At 34.1% G+C, this 26,780-nt stretch overlaps 1 protein-coding gene across 5 annotated transcripts; it reads right to left on the bottom strand.

Annotated features, from left to right (window-relative positions):
• Positions 1 to 538: 538 nt before the first annotated feature.
• On the bottom strand, positions 539 to 25,397 carry LOC126832955 (uncharacterized). 5 transcript variants are annotated; one of them, XM_050564022.1, is made up of 5 exons: positions 24,590 to 25,397; positions 11,759 to 12,090; positions 3,763 to 3,903; positions 1,696 to 2,169; positions 539 to 1,454 (listed from the first exon to the last, which is right to left on the bottom strand). In XM_050564022.1, the coding sequence occupies exons 2-5, from the start codon at positions 11,999 to 12,001 to the stop codon at positions 1,155 to 1,157; spliced, it is 1,158 nt and encodes a 385-aa protein (XP_050419979.1). In that variant the 5' UTR covers positions 12,002 to 12,090; positions 24,590 to 25,397; the 3' UTR covers positions 539 to 1,154. The 5 variants fall into 5 exon arrangements, with proteins under 5 accessions (XP_050419979.1, XP_050419978.1, XP_050419980.1 ...); XM_050564021.1 differs by having other exon boundaries at positions 11,759 to 12,073; XM_050564023.1 differs by having other exon boundaries at positions 11,759 to 12,063.
• Between the last annotated feature and the right edge of the window lie 1,383 nt (positions 25,398 to 26,780).

Raw genomic sequence — 26,780 nt, 5'->3', positions numbered from 1 at the left:
GCTAAAATATTGCTATAAGTTCAATTGAATATGTATGGCCTTGAACATAGTTAACCAAACCATGTATTCCCTATTTATAATTTATAGGGGGAATCACTCTTAAAAAGCCATACAACTATCGCGGTTTTAAAAATATTCAATATTTTTTCATTTTGGGTTTTTAAATACTAACAAGTTTTACAAAAAGCCCTACTAAATAAACTTAAGTTTTGGAAAATTGCATCGTTTTTACAAAAAAAACGGATTCCAATAATATTGAAGTTGAATTTTCCAGCGCCCCCTAGAGGTCGCCAGCACGGATCTGAGCACAAGTGTCGCTTAAGTATTTTTCTAGATCATATTTTATAATTTATAACCTAGTTATTATTTTCTTTGTACTTAGTTCAATTTTTACATTTTCTGGATCACTGCGCATTGTGCATGTACCTTTAAGTATATAGTTTAATAGTATTCTCAATAAAATAATATATAATTACATTTTTATTAAAACATATATTTTATTCATTGGTCAACAAAAGTAAACATATAATTGCTTTTGTGTTTTTACCACTTCACTCATAAGTCATAACAATAATAAATGTAAACGTTTGATATAATTTATAAATTGCATAATGATCATGATCATAACTAATCGTAACACTAACATTTGCAAGTAAACACTAAATAATAATTAGTCGGCAGTTATCAATAAGATTGAGATGTATGGTATGATATTCTACATGCTATGGATAGTTTATTGGTGTACATACCAATTATTGGCCGACCCGTTTCGTGGGTAGGTACACTATTATCATTTATTATACCTAACGCAAACTTAACATTTACAAAACGTTGTAACTTGCATCTATATTGGTTTTGAACTCTACAGGCTACACGCGTCGTACAATACTAGTAATGACTGTATTCTAATTTCTAGACCTTTATGGTTTATCCGTTTACACGTAAATCAGAAACAATACAATCTAGAAAGATATTAAATTGTTTACAAGTGTCGTTTATGTATTTTTGTTGCGTTTAGGGGTTATTATTTGAGTTTGTGCCGTACAAATGTAGATTTTTCCCAAGTCTGTACAGTAATATTATACATAAGTACGAGTACATCGATCACAGCCAAATGCGTCCAGCCGTGCATGGACTCCGATACGATGAAGCGATTATTTTGGTAGATTAGCCGCGCTCAGTACCAGCTCTTGCGGGTCGACTGTTGCAGGCCCCCCGCCGCCGCTACCGCCGGGCAAGGAAGACGTGTCGTGCAGCTCCTCAAACGACTTGACCATCATTTCGGTGCCCACGTTCAGCGAGTCCTCGAACGTGATGGTCGATTTCAGACTCGACAGATTCTTCTTGGAGTCCATTTCGTCCTTGGTGTACAAATGGTCGTCTTCTTCGATCAGGTGCTCTAGGCTGCTTTCCAGACTGGCCTCAGGCGTGGCCATGGGAAACGGCCGCATGACCTACACAAAAAAAAAAAAACTGATGAGTAAAACCGATTAGAACTAGCGACGTTTGTGTCCACAAATGATATGCGCGTGTGTATACGTAATATATATTATTATACATATGCGGAGTATATCTGAATTCAATATACTGTACAATCCTAACTAGCAAGTCCGAATAGCTTTATTTCGAGATTTATTTAACCAAAAAAAAATGTATTTTTTATACTCTACCATGTACACGTATATGCTTATTTACCGACTGTTGGCACTTTTGTAAGTGTTGGCTGTTAGCTGTCGTGGTAGGGGCCGTGGAAGTTACCGCCGCATCACACGTACGTTTGAGCGCCGGCTTTAGGACGGTCATAGGCACCGCTTCGGTAGCCGGGGCGGCCGCCAGTGGGTGATTGCGGAACGGCATGTACTTGTAGAACTCGGCCATCTTACCGGATGGGCCCTTGTGCCTCCGCCGCTTGAAACAAAAAGCCGGGCAGAAGCACAACATGATGCGGACGGCGCAACAGCATACGCCGATGACAATCATGCCGGGCCCGATGAACCTTAGTTGAACGGTCTTGAAGCCCTTCTCGCCGGTGCCAACGAACGATATGATCAGCCCTAGCGCCACCGAGCACAGGCCCACGTACAACAACGTGTTGGCCGCCGCTCCTTGTTGCAGCTCGTACAGGCGACGGTCGCCACTGCTGTCGCCGAACGACAACGCGTCGTGGATCTACACGACAGCGACATGGTGTAATTAAAAAATAATTTTACAACGATATTGCATTATAGTTATAAATTATAATTAAAAAACCGATCGCAGGCCAGCTCACCATACCACATTCCCGCTGCGGTTAAGTATAATGAGTTTTTAAACGACCGCGTTCCGCAAAGTTTTTGTCGTGAAACTTTCGGCTCGGTGCGGTGCACATGACATAACAACAATAATTACTCAATCAGCCGATATGAGAAACCTCGTAACACCCACATACAATTTTCTGTGTGTTACTCGGAAGCTCGTAGGAGCACTATTGTTTTGCTATACGGTCGTATTAATTAGCATTGGAGCAACAAAACAAGTGCATTAAAAAAATCTAGTTCTTAAAATACTACAAAAGTTTCTGGATTTATGATTCTTGCGGCCAATTACACTTGAGAAGACCATTTTACCTAACTCATATGGCACAATGAATAGTATAGGGAAATTTGTTTTTCAAAATTAAGTTTTTATATTTTACATTAAGTATTTTTCGCTTATTAGTCGAACTGTCGAAGTAATAAGAACCAATATTGTTCCTAGTTGTATTTAAATCCTGTTCTTGAAAATGTTGACTTTTTATCAAGACTCCTATTTTTTCCAACAGCGTTAATTTATTACTACAATGTAGTACATGTATCCATTTTATTATAGACTTTCCTTAGAAAAAGTTTTTCGTTTTAAATAAAGTACCTCCTCTTTAACACGCCGTTACTTTTGACGTGGCTCGGACAGGTTGAAAATCTAAGCTAAAGCACGTCATTTCCTCTTTCTCATAACGGAAATAATATTGCACCACTGAATCTACATTTAAAAATAATGTCACGTACCCACTGATTTTTTCCAAACACCCACACCACACACACACACACACATGCGCTGGGTTATTATGCGAATGGCGTGACTTTTTTTTTTTAAGTACCTACAAAAACACTACGTCTATTCTTTATAAAGGCTTTACGTTTAACGGTCCACAATTCACATACTTATAATATTATTTAATATGCAGTAAACGAAAAAGCGCCGATATCGATTTCGTGGCCGTTATTAAAAAATGCCAAACATCAGTTATAAAGGACGTGTGACCGAGATAATATTAAACGTCAACGTCTAAGGCATATTGTACTTATAAAATTCGGAACGTTTGCATTGTGGAACGACGTGCGATGAGAAAATCGACAATGGAATTCATTTGCGGGCACGGTTAGAAAACAGTACTCAAAAACAGCCTGCAAAATAAGGCATGCGAACCATTTTATCTCGGGGTGCGAAATATTGAATCGACGGAAAAAAAAGTGATTAACTCTTTTTAAATACTACCTATAATTATGTAATTTTGTATATGTTAACCGGTTAAAAAAAAACATTTTATTACTTGGATTTTTATGCCTATGGATATTTTTTTTTTACCGAATATTTTTATCTATATTCTTTTTGGACAGTTCTATATACCTTACTCCAAGAGTAGTGTACACTGTAAGAGTAAACCACCTCGTTACTTTTTGTTCGAAGCCATTTGTTTAATCTTCGGAGATTGTTGTTATGTTCGTTTAGTTATTTTTTACTTGCCTTGTTTTTTTTCGTCCATTTCTTTTGCGGATCGCCAGGTAAGGGAAGAAGTATGGAACCGTCCGGTGCAGTACCTAGTTCGCTGTCCGGAGTCTGACCAACGGGTCCCGGCCAAGCCACGGACGCCCCTGCTGTTTTATTCTGCGAAAACCATAATAAACAACAACATTACAGCTAGTTCATATTACAGTGCAAGTTGCAACGATTGACCGCCGAGTAAGGATTGAAGGCAGTAGCGTACTCAGATATTTGTTTTTTAGGGGAAGGGGTTATAATCTCTAAGCCAACTGGCACGGGGCTTCAGCTGTCTACTTTGAACGATACACATATTAGTAGTTTCCGCTATCCTTGCACTGAAATCTATAAAAAAAAAATTTGAAAAATATGATAATTTTTAAAGTTTATTTCTAGATTTCGTTCGATGGAAAACATTTTTTACCAATTCATTCTCAGCTCTGCTGAGTACACCATTAAGAGTAAAGATACATGTATACATATGACCACCAGACTGATTAGGTTAAACCTTTTTTTATGTGGGAAAATGAAAACCATGTAGAATTGCAACAATCACAATTAAGTTTAGTATGAAATTAGTTATTATGTTAGCAAAAGAATATGTTCTGTTTCCAGCTCACACTGGCAATTCAACTAATTATAGGAATCAAATTTACATAAAATTAATAATTGGTCACGAATGCTAGCGAGGAAATCAAAAATGTTTACACATATTTAAATAACCGCGCTCGTGCTAATTGGACTTAACGGTAACTGTATTTGAATATAATTATATAGTTTCAGAGGTATTTTTATTGCATTTCGGTAGAGAACAGCTAGGAATGTGTCGAGTACGGGTATAGTGGTGGGCGTTCCATCAAAGTTTTATTAGACACGAGCTTATCCGAAATGCACACAAAATAATAAATATTATGCCACAGTATGTTTTATAAGAACATACTTATTTTGAAGCATAATTTCCGTATAGGTTTTGCAAAATCTTTTTTATTATGTATAATTTTTGTGCTTCGGTTTGATGGAAAAGAAAATTAAGAGACTAGTTGAAGTCTTAAAGAAAACAAGAAAAAAATACCACTTGATCTGAGCTCATGACATTCGATAAGTATTACGTGACTCACCTTGCATTTCCCAATCTTAACTATGCTTAACTTATGGTTTTATTCAGAGAATTTAAACGTATTTTGAAGTTTTATTCATTAGATAAGTATTAAGAGTAAGAAATGGAAAAATAAGAACTATAAAATAATAGGTCTTGTGTTTTTTACTAGTTGTCAACAATATAATATTTGAAAATGTCGTTGGCAAATTAATAATTTCTATTGAATACAATTATTAATTTACACGCGATTTGTACTAAATTTTCAAAATAAGGATACAAATTTTGTTCTAGCTATTGCAAATTGTGGAATTAATTTGGTGGCCCTTTTATCGCCTACGACTAAGCCGAGCTTAACGCGACGGCATTATAGGCACTCGCAATGCATTTAGTGTGATAGTATAGTAGTTTAACTAGGAATTTCAAACAATGTAATTATATCGAGTATGCTTTGGGAATTCGGAGCGAACGCGAGGTATGTATGTACAACAAATACGAATTAAATTATAGAAGAAAAAACAGAGGTTAATGGCGTCTAATAGTTGGAGACGAATTGTTCGTTAAAACATTTCACATAATGGGAAAAAAAAACCTTCGGTAGTTTTGGTGATGCTTTTTTAGAAGGAACAATAAGAGTTTCGTTTCTGATTTAACATAATATGGTTGATCTTTTATTAAATTTGTAACAACGCAATTTCGACAGGCCTTGCTATAACGTATTAGAATACGTTTATTCGATAGAACGAAATAACTTTGGTTTTCTATTTCGATGAATAAAAAGCGATCCAAGGCCCAAAAAAAAAGCAGTTTTACCGTTTGAAACGGTCTACTGCCTAGACGAATACCTCGAAACAAGTGATTTCGATAATCGGGTAATTTACCGTAAAACACAAAAGACCTTCCCGCCAGAACACGATCAGTTTCTGTAATTAGCTCAAGTGTTTTTCGAATTTTTTTCTTCTTCTACATAGAAAGGCTAAAGCAATGATCATCATAGGACATAGCATGTGTTAAAAGTTATTGCGATGAAAAATGTATATAGCAGTCGGTTGTTTTTGATCATGTCACTATTACCCTAAATATTTTGGATTAATTCTGCGATCATCTGTCAAGGTACACGTGCTATTTTTAAATTACTATATTTTATCCGTTAATTGCCTTTGACGAAAGACTGTGCGTTTATCAACCTAACCGCGATCGGTTAGGTTCATAAAGGTACGATACCAACTTGGTTTAAATGACCGAGAACGTTTTTTCATGGACGTTCCTCCTTCTTCTCTACTCTATTTCTCTTCACTTCTCTGGATGTTTATCCGAAGGATGACTTGGGGACACAAGGGGTACAACAGGCGGAGAGGGAGGGGGAGAAGAGCCACGGAGAGGGGGTAGAACGATGGGACAGGAGAAGCTGGTGGCAGCGGTAGAACCTGCGGCAGTGAAAGACAAACAATAAGGTATGTAACAAGAAAAGAATAGTGGGGATAGAACATGCATCGGATATATATGAACTACGCCCGAGGACAAGATCGCTTCAGTCTATAGGCAGCAGAGGAGCGAACTACATTGTAACCGGCACGCAACAAAGCCCTGAAGAAGGAAGATGAAAAGCTTCCAGATAATTTGTAAAATATATAGGCGTAGTCCATGTAGTTAACCATGTACATATTTCAAAAAAAAACTCTATACGAACTCCAATCAATTTATAAAAAAAACTTATGCTAAAATTCTGAAAAACATCCAAATAAAATTAGAGTGAAATTGTATACTTCAAAACAGTAATGAAGAAAATAGTGTAACAGTTTATGAAAATAATAAATAAAATTCAAATCAGAGAAGTTGGAAAAATATGGTAATTTTGAGTTCGAAGAGAAGTTGGATTAATAGGATAGAACGAAATAATATGCGAAATATGCGAAACATGTTATTACCTCGAAGTATAAATGTAAGCTTTAAATATTTTTAAGCAGTGTAGATTTTTTTAGTTTGTTCAATACTTACCCACGTGGTAGGTGGGAATTCTGGGAACCGAGCAATGTTTTTGGTTGCCACATGACTCGGCAACTGAAATCTATCCCGGCGGATCTTTTTCACGCGGATCTTCTGCCTCTCTCGTATGTAAAGTGCGGCCTGCATACCAGAGCTGGCCATCACTAGTACACACAAGCGGGTAACATGGCTTCCACCGTTTCGCCGGTCGGCATGTTACTGCGGTGCGGCGTTTAACCCTTTGCGCGTCTAAGACATTTTTGGTGTTTGTCGCGCGCTACACGTTGATACTGGTTATTTTTTGTTTGTATTATTTTTTGGACCGTAGTATGACGCTAAGTTAAATTTTGATTGACAGACAGATAAGGACGACTGAACAACGACATCACCTAGTTGTTTGTAAATCACACGGTATCACATTAAAGGTGGAACACAACAGGCTAAAAAATCAAGATTGATGTTATCTTTCTGACAATAAGAGGATGTTGGCGCGCTACAATCAGAACGCTCGTCCGAGTGCAGATCTTTTGGCATAAAACATTTTGCTAATGTTTTACACAAATATTTAAAACAATTTGAGTAACTGGAAAATACTTTTAAAAATAATACTTTGATCTTGGGGGAAACGTGTTGGTGATATGAAAGTCAAAATGAAATTTTTCGAATGTAGCAAATTTTTTGAAGGTACTGGCATGACCTATAAGAATTATCATAGGTACTCTATAGGTTAACGTGTGTGGCACGGCGCCAAAATCCTCTTAAAAATACCATGAAATCTATTCAGATTTAGCTATAATTGTAAATAATATAAAAAAGAACCCATTTTGCGCTTTATATATGTTTTGCCAACGTTCTTCAACGCTTTTTGATTTTAAACAAAAAGCTCACCTACATAGACAGTATGATATTATTTTCAGAACCTGTTTGATGGTACGTTAATTATAATATTATAAAAAAAAAAAAGTGTAGAGCCCCGATAAAAGGTTATTTGAATGTCACAGCACAAAATATTGTAATAGCATTTATAATAACATGTAATAATGATTGTAGAAAATACAGTGTGCCTATACACTATAAGCGGGCATATTGCATATTTTAATACTATAATAGTAGTGTGTGATAGTGTGCACAGTGTGACAGTAGGAAAAAAGTCTGCGGGAGAGTGTTAGTTACTCGCCTCGACGTTATTTTTTTTAATGCATTTATGTTTTTTTTGCCGCTCACTGGAATACAATTACAGTACAAATCTTTACCTAATTATCGGCGGTTGCGTCTCAAGAATTTTCCCACTAGGCATTTTTGCATTTAGAGACGGTATCAATTAATTACTATTGTTGTTTTGTACTCCGCTGTCGACTCGGTGCATATTTCAATAAATAATTTTAATAATAAGTTTAATACCGACAATAATAACATGTTTACCGTGTCGAGTGTTCGAGGAAGATTCCCTATAAAATATGGATGCCTATTTAAATATTCTCATCGATCAATAACGCTAACAACAATAACCCAACCGGATAGATGTGGTGTAATGATTTGGTTTTTAATGGCTTAGGTACATGAATATTTTATCGGCGTAAATGACAACATAAAAAACTACTTTAGCACACTTAAACCAGCGCGTATTGATTTCGATCAATTTGCCTACTATCTCAATAGAAAAATCTTAACGTGTTTTTAGAAATTATTTTTTGAAAATAATATGCGTTTGCTTGCTTGTAATGTCTCAAAATTAAAAATGATGCCCTAATGTTTTTCTACAAGTAGAATTCATTTATTTGTACGATTTTGAAAATAATAATTATAAGTAAGTACAATAGCAGACATGCAACACAATTATTGCGTAGCAACATACTATTAACGTTCATTACACCACAGTACCAACATTGCCTATTCGTTTCGCCGTTTTGATTTTTCCCATAATAATAACCCAAATAGTATATAAAACTCAATTTAGTTGTTTTGATGAAGTTATGTAATGATTAATTTAAACTTTTGATTGAAGTAAATGTTTCAAATAAAAAATGTACATTGTATAAAAGAGAAATTTAAGTGAGACGGCATTTTTATTGTTAAAGAATCATTTGGTATTTCCAGTTTGTTTTCAAACGATCACTGTCCTGGCACTGTGTTCATAAAAATATTTGTTGGCAATACGGAAATTTTGATCATGACTTGTTGATGAGTTATTTTAGTTAAAATATAGGTCACAACACAATGTACTGTTGCGGCATTGCAGTAAGCACGCAACGCCAAACCTGTGTGGTCATAAGCCAATGAGTACATTACGCGAAATAATAATTATCGTGTAAAATAATAAAAACAAAGCAACTCTTTTAAGTAATTATTTAAAATGCAATCACTTATGCATTGTATTTGAATTACTAACAAATGTCCATAACGCGCGGCGTGTGTTATAATTTGATTGCATGCTAATATACAGCGGTGGTCGCTTGGGGTAGCTAATGCACAGATTACATAATGAATACCGATAGAATTGTGTGGAGAAAAGTGCACCCCTTTAACTCTACGGGTAAACAGAATAATTGAAGTCAGTCACAACGTCGAACACTGCATTGAATGCAAACAGTTGTGAAATAATTTTATTCTATTTGATGCCGCTGAGTTATTATTCTACGCGAATAAATTATCCATGTATTGTTGTTATTTATACATAATACAATAAATTGCTACGCTAAAGAATGGTAAAAATGTTTGTAATAATTATAATTTGTTAATCGACCTATCGTGCGCCGTTGATACCCTCTGAAGTGCCATTACTTCCGAGCAGATAACCAAGGAACCATCGTGGCGACTAGCTCGAGTTTCAAAACAAATGAGACGGATTTCAATGTTCAATTATTAATGTATATTATTATATACGCTTGCCCGAACCGTTTCAATTAAACCGTAATTAGTATATGGTCCAGTCGAGTGTCTCAAAGGTATTAGGTCCACGGTTGTCAGTCTGTGATAAATCAGCTCTGTTCGGGAATTTTTCTTCGACTTTTTTATCGACGCGTAAGTATGTACATTGAAATATGCATTTCATCAATTCATAGAAAATTATCTGACACATTTGAGAGTACTTACGCCGGCCGAATTTGTATTCACTGTCGCGCGTGCAAAAAATGTCGATTTTGCTAATATATCCGGAACTGTACTCTAAGTTTGGCGTTGTTTTAAGCATGTATAAGGTGAGGTCGAACGTCGTTTCGCCGGAAACTACATAACAAAATGTCAAGCTCCAACGAAAAGAAAAGTATATTATAAGCAAACCGAAAACGATCTATCAATTTTGACATTTTACCGTAAACGCGATTGACTATCAAAACCCATTCACCTTACACTTAACGCCCGTTCGAATTGATCGATTTTGAAAAATTCAACATATCATACTGTTGTACATTTTTAGGCGACTTTTTGTATAATACTAGGAAAATCCGAAAAATAATGAGATTTTTATTTATTAGGTATTTTTTAAAAATATTTAAAAATAATTTGTGTTTTTTTTTTTTTAACAAAAACAGTAAACATATTTTTTAGTCGCTTCTACCAATATATATGTGTATGCAAAAACAATTGTGAATTACATATTTGCGAGGATGACATAATTTCAGCACCCCCAATATTTGAGCTCTAGTCGCGCCTATGATTTAAACGCCACTGAAAGGGTCTGGCTTTTGGACTAATCGGCATTAACCTTTCATAAAGGAAAAGAAGAATTATAAATTTAAAATGCCGTTTTCAACGATTTTGTAGCTATTACTCGATGCGTTATCCTTTTGAATACTTACAACTGTATAGTGTAAACGATAGTAAAGAGCAAAACTTGGACGTCAAAGATAAGAAAGAGCACCCGCGTTGTATTTTATGTCTTTGCTGTGATCGCGTGGGTTGAAAAATGTTGTACAAAACCTTATGTGACCTAAGTCGGACAGTTAAATGCGAATAATCGGTTTCACGTGACTGAAGGTTCGTAGTGGACAATGAGTATACGACATTTTGTACATAAATGTACTGACTTTCTCCTTCCCACGTGTTGTACTTAAGTATAAAACGTAAGCCTGTGCGATCGTTTACCATGGCAATTTTTATCTTGATTTTGTACTATATGATCGTTGCGTTGTTGCTTCTGAAGTGCTCGTCAAATATTAAACCCATTACCGACAACCGTAAAAGCGTACAAAAAATGATATGTTGTATACAATATTATTCAAACGTCACGAAACTTTCACTATCTATACTATCTTTACTCTTATATATCTATAGTGCCTATAGTACACGATATACGTACTACAACGTTAGCAGGTCTTCGCAAGTGTTCGCAAACACGAAACACGCGGTCTTCCATACAAAAATAAAGTGACCAAATCCATAAAAATTATGGTTTGGGGGGACACTTAAAATAATAATTAAGAGATTTTGTTTGCAAAACGTGACGATTGTCAAAACCGAAACACTTGCAGGGTTGAAAATTTAGTGAGAAAAATGTATGGAATATGCGCTAATTAATGAAGGTTCATTGTACTGGCAGTCGATTATTTTTAGCATTGATACAATGTAGTATACGTACATAATAACGGCGATCGATTTTATGTGATTGTATGGGTTTCTCGCTTTCCACGGTGGAGATGCCTCGTCATGGGCGGATGTGATGGTGTCACTTGAATTCCACCCGTCTAAGCAATAACGAGGCAACTTTATCGTTGAAAGTGGAAATTCCGCGTTGAAATTTGTCGCCATTTTCGTGCAAGGAGTGACATAAGAATATTATGGAAAAAGCGTTCGTTTGCTGCAACCACTCAACCTCCCAATCTAGTAACTTGTCAGGGGGACCCTGACTCTTAACCCCTTCCCAAAAACAAATGCCGGTTAAGCCACTACATCGGGTGTTACCTCGGCGGGATCGAACGGACCCGGCAGCCGGACTTGACCGAATGGCGTTATGGGCGTGGACGGAGTAAGCGTTGAAGAGGCGCGCAGGTGATGGTCCATCGAGGCGGGTGCATACTGTTGCTGGTGCTGTTGGAACCGTTTTTGGAACTGCTGATGTATCAAAGCATCCGTATCAGCCGTGTTTCGCTGTTTGTGCTTATGCCGCCTGCTGGCCAGCGACGCACCTCCCGCTGCCGCATACATGGTGGCCGGGTCGAGTTCAACTCAGGTTGAGGATGTTTTCACTTAGGGCTTTACTTTTGAAACTTTTTCACTCTGGAAAATAACAGAATCTGAACGAAAAAAAACATCATTATAAAACCAATACCTTCTCAACTATCGCACTGAAGCTAAAACAACACATGTCTTTGGCATTTTTTTTTTCGCTGGACAAAACATAACTAGCTTTTGTATTCTGAATTTACAGCTAGTACGTCATTTCCGAACTCAAAAAACACCCTATACGCTGTATTGACATTTGACGAACTTAGTGTTTAATAGGTACGGGTAATAAGACTAACGCACGGGCTTATGCATTAGTCCCTTAATAATTATATATTCCATAACGATCTTTCGATAAGATTATATTGTCCGAAATCCCTGTAATGTACACGGAGTTTGTGTAATTTAATAAAAAAAAAAAAACAAATATCATAATCTATTATGTTATTGTGTCATCATCGCGCTTCGCAAACGACCTATAAGATATGCACGTTGCATAATGTCATATACCATTATATGTTAACAGTTCGCCTAGTACGTTAGTGTCTGAATATACATAATATATGCTCCAGTTACTGGTGTTTATGGTAAAGAAAAACTTAGATAAGAATCATTTAATACTCAATTCAAATTTGTTTTATATGTTCGAAAAGTCTTGGGTTTCAAGGCTTTACTGACACCAAAAACAATACCGTTTATGTTATATAATATATCATATTTTTATTTTTATTATGTACATAATAAAATTGGTAAAACCCCAAGAGGTTACATTTTGTAATACTTGATAGCTTTTCTATTTCTATTTTTATGTATTTTCAATTCTCAACTCGTCAAATATAGAGGTGTGTAATATTAAAATAGTTGCTACTTTTAATAACCCATGTTTATACAACCCATAGCTGGTATTTAAAAAAAGTTTTATTTTTTGTTGAAAACATCAGTTACTTACTTTTAAAGGTAACAATAGTTCATTCAATTTTTCTAGGTATTCACGGACCTTAAGTTGTAACGATATGCCTATAAATTTACAAAAGTACTTTCCTGAAGTCTGTTTGCACTAAGTAAATTTCACGAAGAAGTACACTTCAACAGTGCGTGCTTATCCATGCAAAAGTGTTGCCAACGAACATGTTGGCAATTTGATACTTGCTAGACGCTAGTTTTCGTAAGGAGCGAATATATTCAAATATATTGGGTATATCAAGATTATTATCAATCACTTAATAACATGATGTATTATTTATGTAAATCCATCATATATAACCGTAATACACCAATCCTTGTTTTCCATAGTAGAAATGAGGTATCGGCTGTCCACCATAAAAAGCGAATAAAAGAAACTAGTAACGATAAGGCAGCAAATCTGGAAGTAATTTAGTACTAAAAATAGCACAGCTATGTGAAAAGTATGAGGAAACCACCAAATAAATGATAACCTTAGTGATAGGTAAATGAAATCATCTCAATTACGAGAAAACTAGTATAGGAATGACATAACCCAATTTAAGAGTTGATAACAAATAAAGAAAACACCAACTGACGAATGTGAAGTTAAATATAATAGTATGTATTTTTGAAAAATGTATCAATCTAAATCCACTCAACAAGTTTTAGACAACTAAGATATGTAGTAACATTATATCATATTGTTAGAAATAATACTATTTCGTTAAAAAAAAAAAGTTTCAGATAAATAATTTTTAAATGTTGATCTAAATAATGGTTATAATAGTTTACTATATGATAGGTATACCAAATTCCAAGTCTACAAATCTGACATTTTCAATTCTTCGATTTGAGGTATTTTACATCGAAAAATAACATTTGTATCCAATAGTTTTATTTCTTTTATCAACTATTTTTCATTACCTATAATCAAAATATTAATATTTGCGTTTTAAAAACATTTTACAACGAAATTCAATGTTTCGAAAACTTTATTTACAAAATATTGTTTAAATATCATTTAAATATTATAATATATTATACTAGAAAATATTTAAAATGTTATGCGTTATGGTATTGCGTAATTAAGCGATGTCAATTCAAATTTATTGTGTATTCCACAAATGCAAAACGATAGGACAAGACGTAACACTTGCTTTTAGAACTAGATATTTTCAATTAGATGAAAATGACTTTTCTGTCGTTTTATTATCTTGCACTAGCCCAGTTTCCTCGCCCTCGATGGCAATCGTGTCATTAGGTGCTTAGAAAAGTCCGTTTTACGCGTGCCGTTAATGTATATAGGCGTATATATAAACACTCGCCTATCTATATGAAATTGCCTTATAAACAGAGCACTTAATAGTAGCTTTTAATTTCTAAAAATCCATTAGGCAAAAGACCGTGTGCAAATACCCGGCCAATAATATACAGCCGTAACCTACACGTATAAAATAACATTTACTTGTAAAATATGATTTTAATTTTGCGGTGTTTATTATGTAACATTTTGACAGGCGTATAATAGGGACGTAAACACAACTTTTGATCCGCATCGACTGTAATATGTACTCGTTAATAATTCAAAACGTTAATGCGCGTTATTGAAAATTCACTCACTTGATTTCGATGGACATAAAGAAAAAACCGGCGTTTACCAAATTAAATACCAATTGCGAATTATTTTTTTTTTCTTTTTCGAAAATCGTTTTCGACGAGCGTCCAAGAACGTTGGCAAAACATTGTCGCGGCTTTCGGGTTCCTAATAGCGGTCGAACCCTGCGGCCTGAACTTATGATCGCTTAGATCCATAACTATTAAGTACAATGTTAATATAATATGTATGCGAGAGTATAGAACAAACGTAATAATTCTGTACGACGAAACGGGCACGAAGGCGGTCAACAGGTTGTCTCATGCCACACGATTCCGGTCATTCTGTATTTGAGGGTGTGTGTGTTTTAAAAGAGTGCAAGTAATACGCCCAGACTGTAGTATATTATAATTTACAATGTCTAATACACATTTCGTATACTAATGCGGTGCAGACGGAAGGAAAGCGACGAGCACGAGGGCCCCAACGTATACTGAACAACTGCGGGGTTGTTAAACGCTATTATACCAACGCGGCACTGTTTCTACTTAGCTGTCGTCTATGGTCGCCAGGCGTGTTATGTGGAAAAGCCCGAACGAGCGCATGTCCCTTTTGGCCGGCCGTTGGCGATCAACAGTTTTTGAGAAGACAACCGACAAAGTATTATACATAAGTAATTGTACGTATATAAGTGTTATTAATCGTTTTGTACACTAATCAAGTCTGGGCGTATCACGTTGTCGTTATTGACTCTCGTCGTCAGGACAATATTATCATTGAACAAAAAATATGTAGACAAGCGGTCTGCATACTTACATCTGCTACATCTGCACATAGGCAAGACGTCGTTGGTTTTTTAGCTCGCCCAGTAAACCGTTATATCTCCATAACAATGTATTTAAAGCGTGTGCTCTTATGAAAAAAATAATATTTTAGGTTTTATGTAAGACGTACTTAAAGTGCGCTAAAGACTGAAATTGTATAAATGTATAATACGCTAGGTATATAGTGGATCAGTTATTAATTAAAACACTATTTTTTTTCCAGACCGCTAATTGAGAATTATACGACGAAAATGTATTCATTAGGAAATTTGTAGACTTGACACGTGCAGTAAAATATGTTTATTATAAATGAAAATTCCAAGTTTTTTCGTATATGGAAGGATAATTTATTTTTAAGATATTTTGAATTATGAACATGACTTTTATTTTGAGGATAGCCGCAAATATCAACCAAGCCAAGTTTTATTTTGAAAATGGTTTTTTCCTTTTTATCTTAAATTTATTCAAAATGAGTGGTAGTTATATTTAGATGTTAATATTTTTGTGGAATATGTGTTCTGCAACCTAATATCTTAAAGTATTTTTGAAATCTATTATTTTTTATTGTTATCCTTACCATTCACCCATTCCGGGTAGAAAGTGTATAGTAATTATTAGTATGTTGGTGCATTTGAATATATCACAATTTAGAGCGGGTAACCCGATTACGTTTTTGATCGAAACGTGAGATTTGTCGTCTTCCAAGTATAGGTCTGCGGCCTACACGCTTTTCGCTCTTTCCTTAGGAACATAGACTTCGTATACTTCAAGCGGTTATAATAGGGTTATTGATGTAGGACCTTCATTATTATTATTTGTCCCCAGACCACCCTTTATGCTACCGGCAGACGTGACGGGAAAACTGAAAATCCTTAGTCTGCGCCTGGCTTATCGTCGTCGACACAAAAATAACCTCTGGCGGTTTTATTCATCATAATACTTCGCCCTCTATACTTTCCGGCGAGGATCATATTTTTTTTTTAATAAAATACCTAGCAGATGACGGTGTGAAAGCTGGGACTAGTTCCGGCGTAACGGATTACCTGGCCGTAAGGTGGGCGTCATCGTTTTTGCGTTTTTCGCTTCCCACTAAACCGCTGTCGTCATAAAAACAATAAAACGAAATTGGGTTAAACGGTTGACGGCCATTCGACACAGACGACACTCCATCACCGTCTTCGAATGCCAAACTTTAAACAATGAACGCCTCCTCGGTTCGACGACAAGGCTTCAGGGTACTCGATATAGGCACTTTGTCTATGTCGTGTCTCAAAAGATTTAATCGAAAGTAGTATACGCATGTACATGTAGCAACTCTGGGTGGTATATGTTATTCATTCGACTGTGAACACTATAATGAAATTAAACCAAACGCTCATCGACTCAAGACTTCTACAAACATTTGTTATAGATAGAAAACCGCCGTAAACACCGTGTATTATACAAAGGTAAGACACTAGCAATATGTGTGTACTACAGCTGCGGGGATGTGGTTAAGCGTACAGTGGCTTATTCAGTTTAGTATAGTAAGTGCCTATATCGCTGCTACAAGTGGAGGCTCGTTCGAGTAAGTACGCGTTCGAGCAAGATAAATGATAATTTTTCAAATGACAAACAGACGGTGCGAAAAAAAACATATTTATATCTTTTTTATAGCTTCTTTTATAATACACATACACACACACACACACACACACACATATATATATATATATATTTATTTATACTCAGGTATATGATTTATGGTAGCGTCCAAGTATCGTTTTTGCTCACCTACATTAAAAAGAAAAAATATATTCTCGCCTCTGTATTGCATTAGTCGATTTCGAAACACTTGTATTGAAATTAAAAAAACCGAAAGGTGTATTTTAACTAGTTATGTATACGTATATGTGTATAGACCAAATGAAGTACTCTCTATACGTGTATATAATAATATTCTACACATATACTATGTAGTAACAGTAAACACTGCGTCTAACAGTTGTTGATTTCACACGGTTGGTCAAAATAAATCGATCAGTTTCATAGCGAACTTGATTTTTAACACGAAAGGTAAAAGCTCATAAGTAACAGTATTTTTAATGCTTTGTTATAGCTGTCGAATCAAGAATAAAATAACATAAATTTAATATTTAAGTTTTGTGATTGTGAACGAACGATATTATTGTGACGTTTTCTTTTCGTACTATGTAAACATAATTATAATAATAATTGTATGAGGACGTTAAAGAATCGAAATCGGGTTGGGTTAGATGCCATAGCAAAACTGTTATCCAATAATATAGAAATTATTAATGGTATGTTGTGAACGCTATTTCCATGCCAATGACAAACGTTTATGGACACCTTGAAATTTTAATAACGCTAGTCGGTACGCTTTTATTAAATCGCATACATATATTATACTTAAATTAAAATAATTTAATGCTTGCGTAGTAAATCAATGCCCACATGTGATGAATAGATAATAAAATTAATAAAAGCCTGACATATTTTTGACCAGTATGTTACCTACGTTTAACTTTTCAACAAGGATTTTCGATCTGAACAATAATAATCAGTGATTTTTCCCATGAAGCCTTTTCATTTTCTAAGACCGTAGTCTTATTTTTACCTAATCCGTCTTTAGTCACAAAAAAATCATTTTTTTTTTTACAGCATTTGAGTTTTCTCTATGGAAAATTGACACTAATTGTTATGATTAATAAACGCGTTATTCGAATAAGCATATGCGATTGCCTATAGTTTTAACGTCGGGCGTTTTACGACCGGTATCTTTTCAATTTTCTACTGATAAATAATGGATAACCGAATAGTGTGTACGAGACATTGTACAACAATTTATAATGCACACCCTCGACGATCGTGATAAACAATATAACGATTGTTTCATTAGAAGTCTCGTGGATAAAGGCTGTATGAACTTTTAATACTAATCACATATTATTGTACATATGTAGGATCGTGTGTGTGTTGTTAGCAACACGCTACGCAAGCTCGAGTTTTCCCGCGAGATTTATTATTATGTGTCCGAGTTAAGAAAATTGGATGGACGGCAATTCGCTGAAAAGAATTAACCGTATCGAATTCTTCGGTTGTTTCGCGATTGTTTTTATTGGAAAACTACGCGGTTTAACTCTGACGCTGGGTTTTAGTTGATTGGTTTGTGTCTGCGGTAAATGACGGTATACAGATCCGAAAAGATAGGTTTATGACAGTGTAATGGGGGTGAAAGCGTCTCGACTACAAATACAATAGCTTTTTGTCTGGGCAGGAATAACGGTGCTATTACTTAGTCTACTACTGATTTTCATAATGCAACGCAAACGTGTACGGTACATCAGATCTGTTGACACTCCTATCCGAAAGGTTGCATGCATTTAATATGTAGCGGGTTCGTCCCGTTTAATCACTTGTGCACGTTGAAGGCAAATTTCCTAAGCTATAGATGATAGCCTGGCAAATGCTCTCAATGATAGTCAAATGTGATACATTAAGATGTTCATAGTAGGTATGGATGTGCCTATACGTCAGTGCTCGTGTGTTTGAATATAGAGCGGACGGCGATCGAATGCCGGTAATCAAAATATGTCGGTATGTTATAATATAATACCTTGGGGATGTTAATATTTTCGTGATATGACTGTTGCTTTAGCGAAGCAGCGTTCGCGTGTTGCACGATATCCGTCCACAGTGGGATTTTTTATAGACTTGGCAAACCGCGTTCGAAGACATACGCTCTAGGGTAGGACGGGCGCATTCGGAAGGTTACATATTATAGACTATTCTGAATGGGGCTGGGCTTTATAGCGGAAGAGTGGTTTACCGAGGAAAGTCGTCCGGTGGCCGTCCGATGGGAATAATATTAAAAAAACAGTTTTCATTTGCACATGTAGGTCATGTGCTCAGTGTTTTTTACACACTCGACAGTCCGAAAGGTGTTATTCACGACTCGAGTTTGTATCGTGGTTGTCTGCAGTAGGTAATTAGGTATAAAAGAAAAAACAGCGGCAGTTAGTGTAATCAACTATCAACTTTGAGCTCAGAGTATATTTAACCAAAACAGTATGGGGTTTTTTATTAGTAGGTGTAACGTAAAAAAACTGCGTTTTTAATAGTCTAATGGTCCAGTTCTCGGATTTTGTTAAATTTATTAATATTATAAGAAGGGCACAGGGGAAGAACGGTAGTAGTCAATCTATGGAAAAAATCGTTTTCAAATAGTTTTTTTCAATATATGCCATTAATTTTTTTTTATTTATGTCAATAGATTGTTAAAATAAATACATTTTTTATTAGGATAGCATTCAATGTGATTTTTTTTTTGTTCTTATGTAAGAGGGAGAGGAATTCACGAACTTTGGTTTTGCTTTACTCTAAAATGTTCATAAATGGACTACTACCGTTCTTCCCCTGTGTCCTTCATATTATATAATAGTAACTATAAACGAAAAACGAGTTGGGGCAAAAGCATAATTGGTATTTTCGGTTCGACGAATAAGACAATTTGCGAGGGAGTACATATCGGTGTTTTTAAGCCGCAGAACGTGTGGGAAATGTCTCTCGCGATATTAAACGGCAATGCTATTATTTTTGTTTTACTTTTATCACGCTGGTTCTTCAATGCTGCCATTGATGACGTTATTGTCGGTCTTATACAATACTTAATCGATGTACATAATATAGTCGATACTTGCTCGGAGACAACACAGTTGAAGGCGCACTACATACAGTGTCGTCAATTTTAACGTAAAACACTAATTTTCTCGGAAATAATAAATTGTAACTTTGTAGTTTTTTATTTTGAAAACATTGTTGCGTATGTAGTATTATACAATATTATAAAATTACTAGACGTTTACCTATTTTAGTATTTTCCAGACCACCATTAAAACTTAAAATGTTAACGTATATAATATTTAACTAACTTTTTTAATAATTTACTGAATATATTGACTGGTCGATAACCAATTTTGGATACATACTTTTAAGGGTCTTTTTATAATTCATTGTAAGACTTTATTTATGGACGTCAAATCTACCAAACTATTAATAAAAAAAACGTTCAATCGCGGTTATACAACTAATACTCTCGATCATAGTCGATCACGATTCGGGTTGACTCGAATAACGGCAATAAACGAAAATGGAAATAAGTTTGGATTTCTATGATATTTTAATGACCAGAAAATTGCTGATAAAATTTAAAAAGGTAGAAACTACAGTATTATACATTTATGATTTTTTTTTTTGAGAAGGACATGTTTGTAATTTTAGAATTACAGTTTAGTTATACATTAGATATAATTTCACACTCATAAACAACATTTATACTACTCCTCTATGTATGTTTAAACTAAGTTGAAACAAGTAGGTTTTGACGTTATAATAAATACTAGGTTGTCAACAAATTGTTTGCACTTGTGAGTTGTGTATATTTATTTCACGAAGCCCAGCATATGAATGAACAAAATTGTATGATAACATGTCCTTGTTCGGCAGAAGAATAAGAAAAAAAATTAAATTTTACATAAAGACTAAAATGTAATATTATTGTTATAGTTATTACTTTCTTAATAGTCTGGTATAATATTTCATTATTCGTCCAGCTAAAATAGTAAAATGTACTATTAAAATTATAAGTTGTAACTGTTTTGTTATGAATATACTACCAAAATTAAAAAGTAAAACCATTAGAGTTGTATATAATATAAATACATAATTTCGGCTAGTGGGTATTTAAAACTACTTAAAGTTAAAAGCACTTTAAAATAAAATTTAAAAATATCCTTTAATAACGAATGGTAAAATTCCTAAGCACTACCGCTGACACTAAGATATAATAACACCCTTAATTCTAATAATAAAAATGTATTTTCAAACTATAATTGTTTTAACGTTTAAAACGTAAGTATAATTATTGGAACGGTTTATAAAAAAGTTTATAAGTTTATCTAAAGACAATTTAATTATTATAGTGTGAAGTGAACTCATAAAAAATAATCTATAAAAACTAAACAAAATCCTGCATCATTATTTTTATGCAAACTCTACATTTAATTTACGGCCAATAGATACTTAAATAAAAATTATTCTATGTTTTTATGGTTAGGAATATAAAACAACCGTCAACGCTTATGGGAAGTAATAATTTGTTATAACCACTAGTTAAAAACCCATTTATCTCAACTTCATAAACCCACATAAGACATACAGATGAATTCATTAGTTTACCGTTTACTGTTTTTAATACAGTCCTTCACTTAAAATTTTCATTGCGTAATTACAAAAAACTAATGGTTTTCAGTTTACACCATTAGTACACGATACACAATACCAATTGCCACTTTCCACATAGAAACTTAAAAAAGTTAGAGTTAATATCTACACTCGGATTAAAAATAATATCAGTGAAAAAATACTAAAATAATATTGTGTAAGGGTTTATCACTTTTGTATAAATTTGATTATACTTATAAGACAAACCTCTTTTTTTCTAAAAAATAATTTAACAAACATTTTTTTGATTGTACGAATACTACTGCCCGTTGATGATAGATACTATTTTTCGATTTACTAATATTTCAAAAACCTTTGTGTATATTTTAAAGTTTAAACTTATGTTAAAATTTTAAGAATATAAACATTAATTCGTTGAATTAATATTTTCAATCTTTTAGTTTCGTAAACCAAGTTCGACGCTTAAATAGGTATTTGTAAACATAAAAATTAAATGTATGGTAAAAATATATTAAGAATTTTTAAAAACTCTATCAATTTTGTAAAGTGAGATTCATATTTATATACGTTCAAAATGGACATGTTTTTGTCTTTTTGAATCTCGGATGGAGGTACACTACTCTTTTGTAATTAAAAATATAATACAACTTTTATCTAATTTGTTTACATTACCAAGTTGATTGATAAAATCAAGCATTAATAATTGATATTCTGATATTAATGTTAAAGATATTTGGGTAGAAATTTTGAACATTATTACATCTGTTATAACACACTAACGCTCTCTAGCGTTGTAGATACATATACAGTTAGTTTTTTAGTCAGATGTGTAGTAATCGAGTTCATGTATTGCATAGGATTTGGGTAAAGAACTTGTAGAGGTAAATCTAAAGTAAGTAATTTATACTTGTTTTATTATTGCTTTATTATACTACTCACTAAAATGGACAAAGATTCGTCGACGTTTAAGTTTATGAGCGATGCATTGGAATTTGTTGACACGTTAGTTCTAACAAATAATAATATACTATATAAAACCGTTCTGCTAGCTGCTAAAAGTTTTGAAAATTTTACTAACGATGTAGCTAATAATGTGTTAAATAAATAAATAACATGTGTTGTCCAATCGTGGAATCAATAAAGACACGGTAGGACACCATAACATCGGCCCGTTATGAAAAAATGCTATATGTCCCATCATTTAGAAATATAACCGTCACTAGACTCTATAATGATTCTTTTAATGAACTCGAGAAACATTTGTTGACACCTGAAACAACATTAGCGCAATATATCGGTTATAATAAGGATATTTACGTGACTAATAGTATTATCAACTATTATTGCAGATTGGGTTTTATGTACGATAGCACTCAGGATTCAGGAAACATTTAAAGTTATAACTAATAAGTTGTTAGTATAATAATATTTATCTAAAATGTATTTATGAATTCCACAAGTGACTTATTTATCAATTTTTCAAACTCTAGTCTTTTCCAGAACGCTAATAAGTTTCGAAACTTAACGTACATATTGAGTTAACTTTTTAAAATAAGAATAATTTGCTGAAAATGTTAACTGGTCGATAACCATTTTTAAATATTTACTTTCAAAGGTGGAGGGAAATATTATTTTTTTTTCCGTACGCATTAGACATCTGCACTCTACATTCCGTAATAACATTTAAACCCAAATAACTTTAATAACATTGAAAAATCAGTAATATTTTACTAGAAAACTGTACATTTTAAAGTGTTTGATATTATTTTAAAAGTTATCTAATCCAATATTTTTCCCGTTTCTCCAAAATGTTCCTCGTCCTAGATTTAATACTAATTAGAAATTACGACCATGATATACAGTCATTAAATGTAACTGATTTTGTCCTGGGAAACATTTATTAAAATACACATTCTGATTCTAGTATCAAATATTTGTTTTAACTTGGTATTCACGTGCTTATAAACATCAAATATTATTATGTTATAAGTAAGAGTATAACACTAACGCCCTCTAGCTTTGTTTTAACAAAATAGTTTTGCAATGTAGGTGGACGCATGCATGCCATAGAGCTCATTATGTATATACGTCGCACAAAACTGTTAAATCTGTATCATAAGTATTGCTAAAATAACGACATGATGACGATATTATTAAAATATTTTACTTGCTTACGGTAATTTATGTTATTTCTCAACAGAAGGATTTGTGTTATCCTGTTTACTATGTAGTCATAGTGTATTTCATCGTTAATATTTCCTATAATCGCTGAGCTATAATTTATTAAAAAAATAAAGCTCTCCAAAACCATTGATTTAAAATTAGTGCAAAATATTAATTGCGGAAGAATTGCAAAATTTGTATCTAATAATTACGCGGTAGTGTATTTCATCAATAAATCAATCAATACAGGTAGTTAGTTAATATTATCAGTTACAGCTGGCTTGTCAGCTCTTTTTTTTTTTCTTTGTTACTAACTTGAGTAGAATTATCGATATAATTATCATAAACTCGATACAATTTAACGGAAAGTAGTTTACAAGTTAATATTGTGAAATTCTATACTTTGTATAAAAGTTTGGTTACCTAAAAAACTAGCATCGAATGCGCCAAATGTTTGATCAGACGGTCGTACTGATCTACACAAATGCACTGCCAGTTGCATACACAACATACTAAATGCTTATAACGCAATAACTATACAGCGCTTTTGTTTTGTCACAGCGAAAAAAAAATGCCGGTGGTTTAAAGGGTCAAAAACCCGAATGACCTACTATGTAGGATGTTTTGTAAAAATTAAAAAAAAAAAAACAATCGAAACACCTGGTGATGTTTTTTGTCCAGGTTTTACTACAGACTAAACGCTATAAAAACATTATAATATTATCATCTACTGAAACTGCATCTACTCTATGTACGCTACTCTAATTAAATGTTCGACAGTAGGCCATTCGACTTACTCACCTTCCATCGGCAAAAGTTCAGCACATGATTAATAACGGAAGCGTTATCAAAAAAAAAAAAACGTGTTAGTTGAACACAAAACAAAAAACGTATTATTAAAGAAAACAGAAAGAGAAATTATTACAATAAATACGGTGTATTATCACGTAGGTAAACTAAATCATGTAATAGGATAACGATTTATTAACGAAAAAAAAAAAATCACCCGAGTAAATAAATCAAAAACAGAACCGTGTCCTGCGTGCGTATAGGTATATGCACCGAAAATAATAATAATAATCGTTAAGGAAAGTGTACAGTAAATCGGCGTGTGTGTGTGTGTTTGTGTGTGATAATACAGTCGGTATAATGTCTTGTACAATGAACGGAAAATCCTTAATACCCTCAACACGCGTTTTGCATATACTACGATGATCGTAAACGATTTTCGCTCCTTTCCTCTTTGGGTTTTCTGTTTAGTAGTTGTTGTTGTTTTTTTTTTCTTGCAGACTATCATAAGCATTCCTGCGCAATGCCCCGCGCCGAGATTCCCTCGCCGTCACCACACACCTCCGCCGTCGCTTCCCCTCGCCGCGTAAGTCCCTGGATTTTATCGACGCGCAGGGCACACTGTACACCCGCACACAGACATACACCACTTGAAATCCGCCACACACATCACCGCACATTTGAGATAACGTTAACTTGTTGACAGAGTTTTTTTTTATCGTTCGTGTCCGAAAAACCGAGAACTAAATACATTTTAATATGCAACGTACTACACAAAGTCCGCGGTGTGTCGTCTATCGTTGGCGCATAATGTTGTATATTATGGCCATGCGCGCCCTGCCGACCACGCTGTATCGATATTGTTGCCATAATATATAGGAAGCACGGCAGCACGCTGTCTATGCTGACAAGGAAGTCGGGGAGGAGTTGTAGTAGTCGGCTGCGGTGCAGTGTGGCCCACAGGATATCCCTAATCGCCGTTCGGGAAGTTGACCCTTGTAATGATAACGATTACACAAGAAAGTGGATATTTTTCGAGAATTTATAAAGTATACAAATCGAAGCCTATACTCTACTGTCGTTATAATTAAATATCAGAACCCATAATCGTTACGTAGCATAATAGCATTTCAACTCGCAAATAATGTTTGATAGATTAGGTTAAAGAATCGGTAATTAAAAAGATAAAAAAAACCGTTTGGTGACATAAAAAAATTATTTGACACGTCGATTTTGGGTTAAGGTTAGATTAGGTTAAATATTTCTTTTAATTCATTTAGTTTTTTGTTAAACATTTGTCATTGACGAGACAGCTGTTGGACATTTAGACATTGGCTTTTAAATTTTAGATCTGTCCGTAACATATTAAATAACGAAAGGCGCCAGAAGAGCTATTAAAGGAAAAATATTAACATTATTACTTATTAGGTTCGTAGACCTCTCAATCAGTCACTCATAACTGATTAACAATCTCAAATCTGAGTAGAGCTAATATAGCGAGAGAAAAAAAGTGAAATAAAAGTGTTAATAGTTGAAAGAATTGATGGAAAAAATAAGATTCTCTGTTTTGTATGTACACTAAAGATACAAATCTTCTCTTCTTATCTTTATATACAAAAGAGAGTCCTTTATTTATCTTCGAAACTAGTGATGCTATTTACATTTTACATGTGTTTTTTTATTTTATTTTGTAGATGATTTTCAGAAAAGAACATAGGTAAGTTTAAATGTAAGGAAAAAAGTCAAAGAAAATAACACCAAGGTGCTCTATTTACTTTGCCTATAACCGTGATATCAATATTACACCTAAGCACTATCCGGCCATCTACCCCGTCCACACCTTACTTAAGTAAGGGGTCGATTTTTGACATTAAATCCCTGCTTTGAAGCGTTGAAAAGCATGATGGAGGGGATTCTCCAAGGTCTGAGGGTAAATAGGGAAATATAATTCCACTACCCATGCGAAATTAGGTACAACAGCTAGTTCTAATACAAATATGTATAAGAACTACTGAACCGATTTTAAGAACCTTGCGGGTGAACATTTATTAAGGGACATTTTTTAATTATTGTTTTAGTACTGTTAAGTATCATCTTTAAAATGTTTTTATCCAGGTCCAATGTTTCAAAAATATTGCTGAAGTATTATAAAAATACTATTGGGTAGGTGAAAAGTATATTTTAATAATTGTGTGTAACATAT

The sequence above is a fragment of the Adelges cooleyi genome, unplaced genomic scaffold, assembly GCF_023614345.1.
Source record: "Adelges cooleyi isolate 19-005CV unplaced genomic scaffold, UGA_ACOO_1.1 ACOO_flye_CR_arks_rails_tigmint_CR_PRNA_167, whole genome shotgun sequence".
Classification (NCBI taxonomy): Eukaryota; Metazoa; Arthropoda; class Insecta; order Hemiptera; family Adelgidae; genus Adelges; species Adelges cooleyi.
The sequence above is the reverse complement of the archived record's forward strand: the minus strand, read 5'-3'. Positions and strand labels throughout refer to the sequence as shown.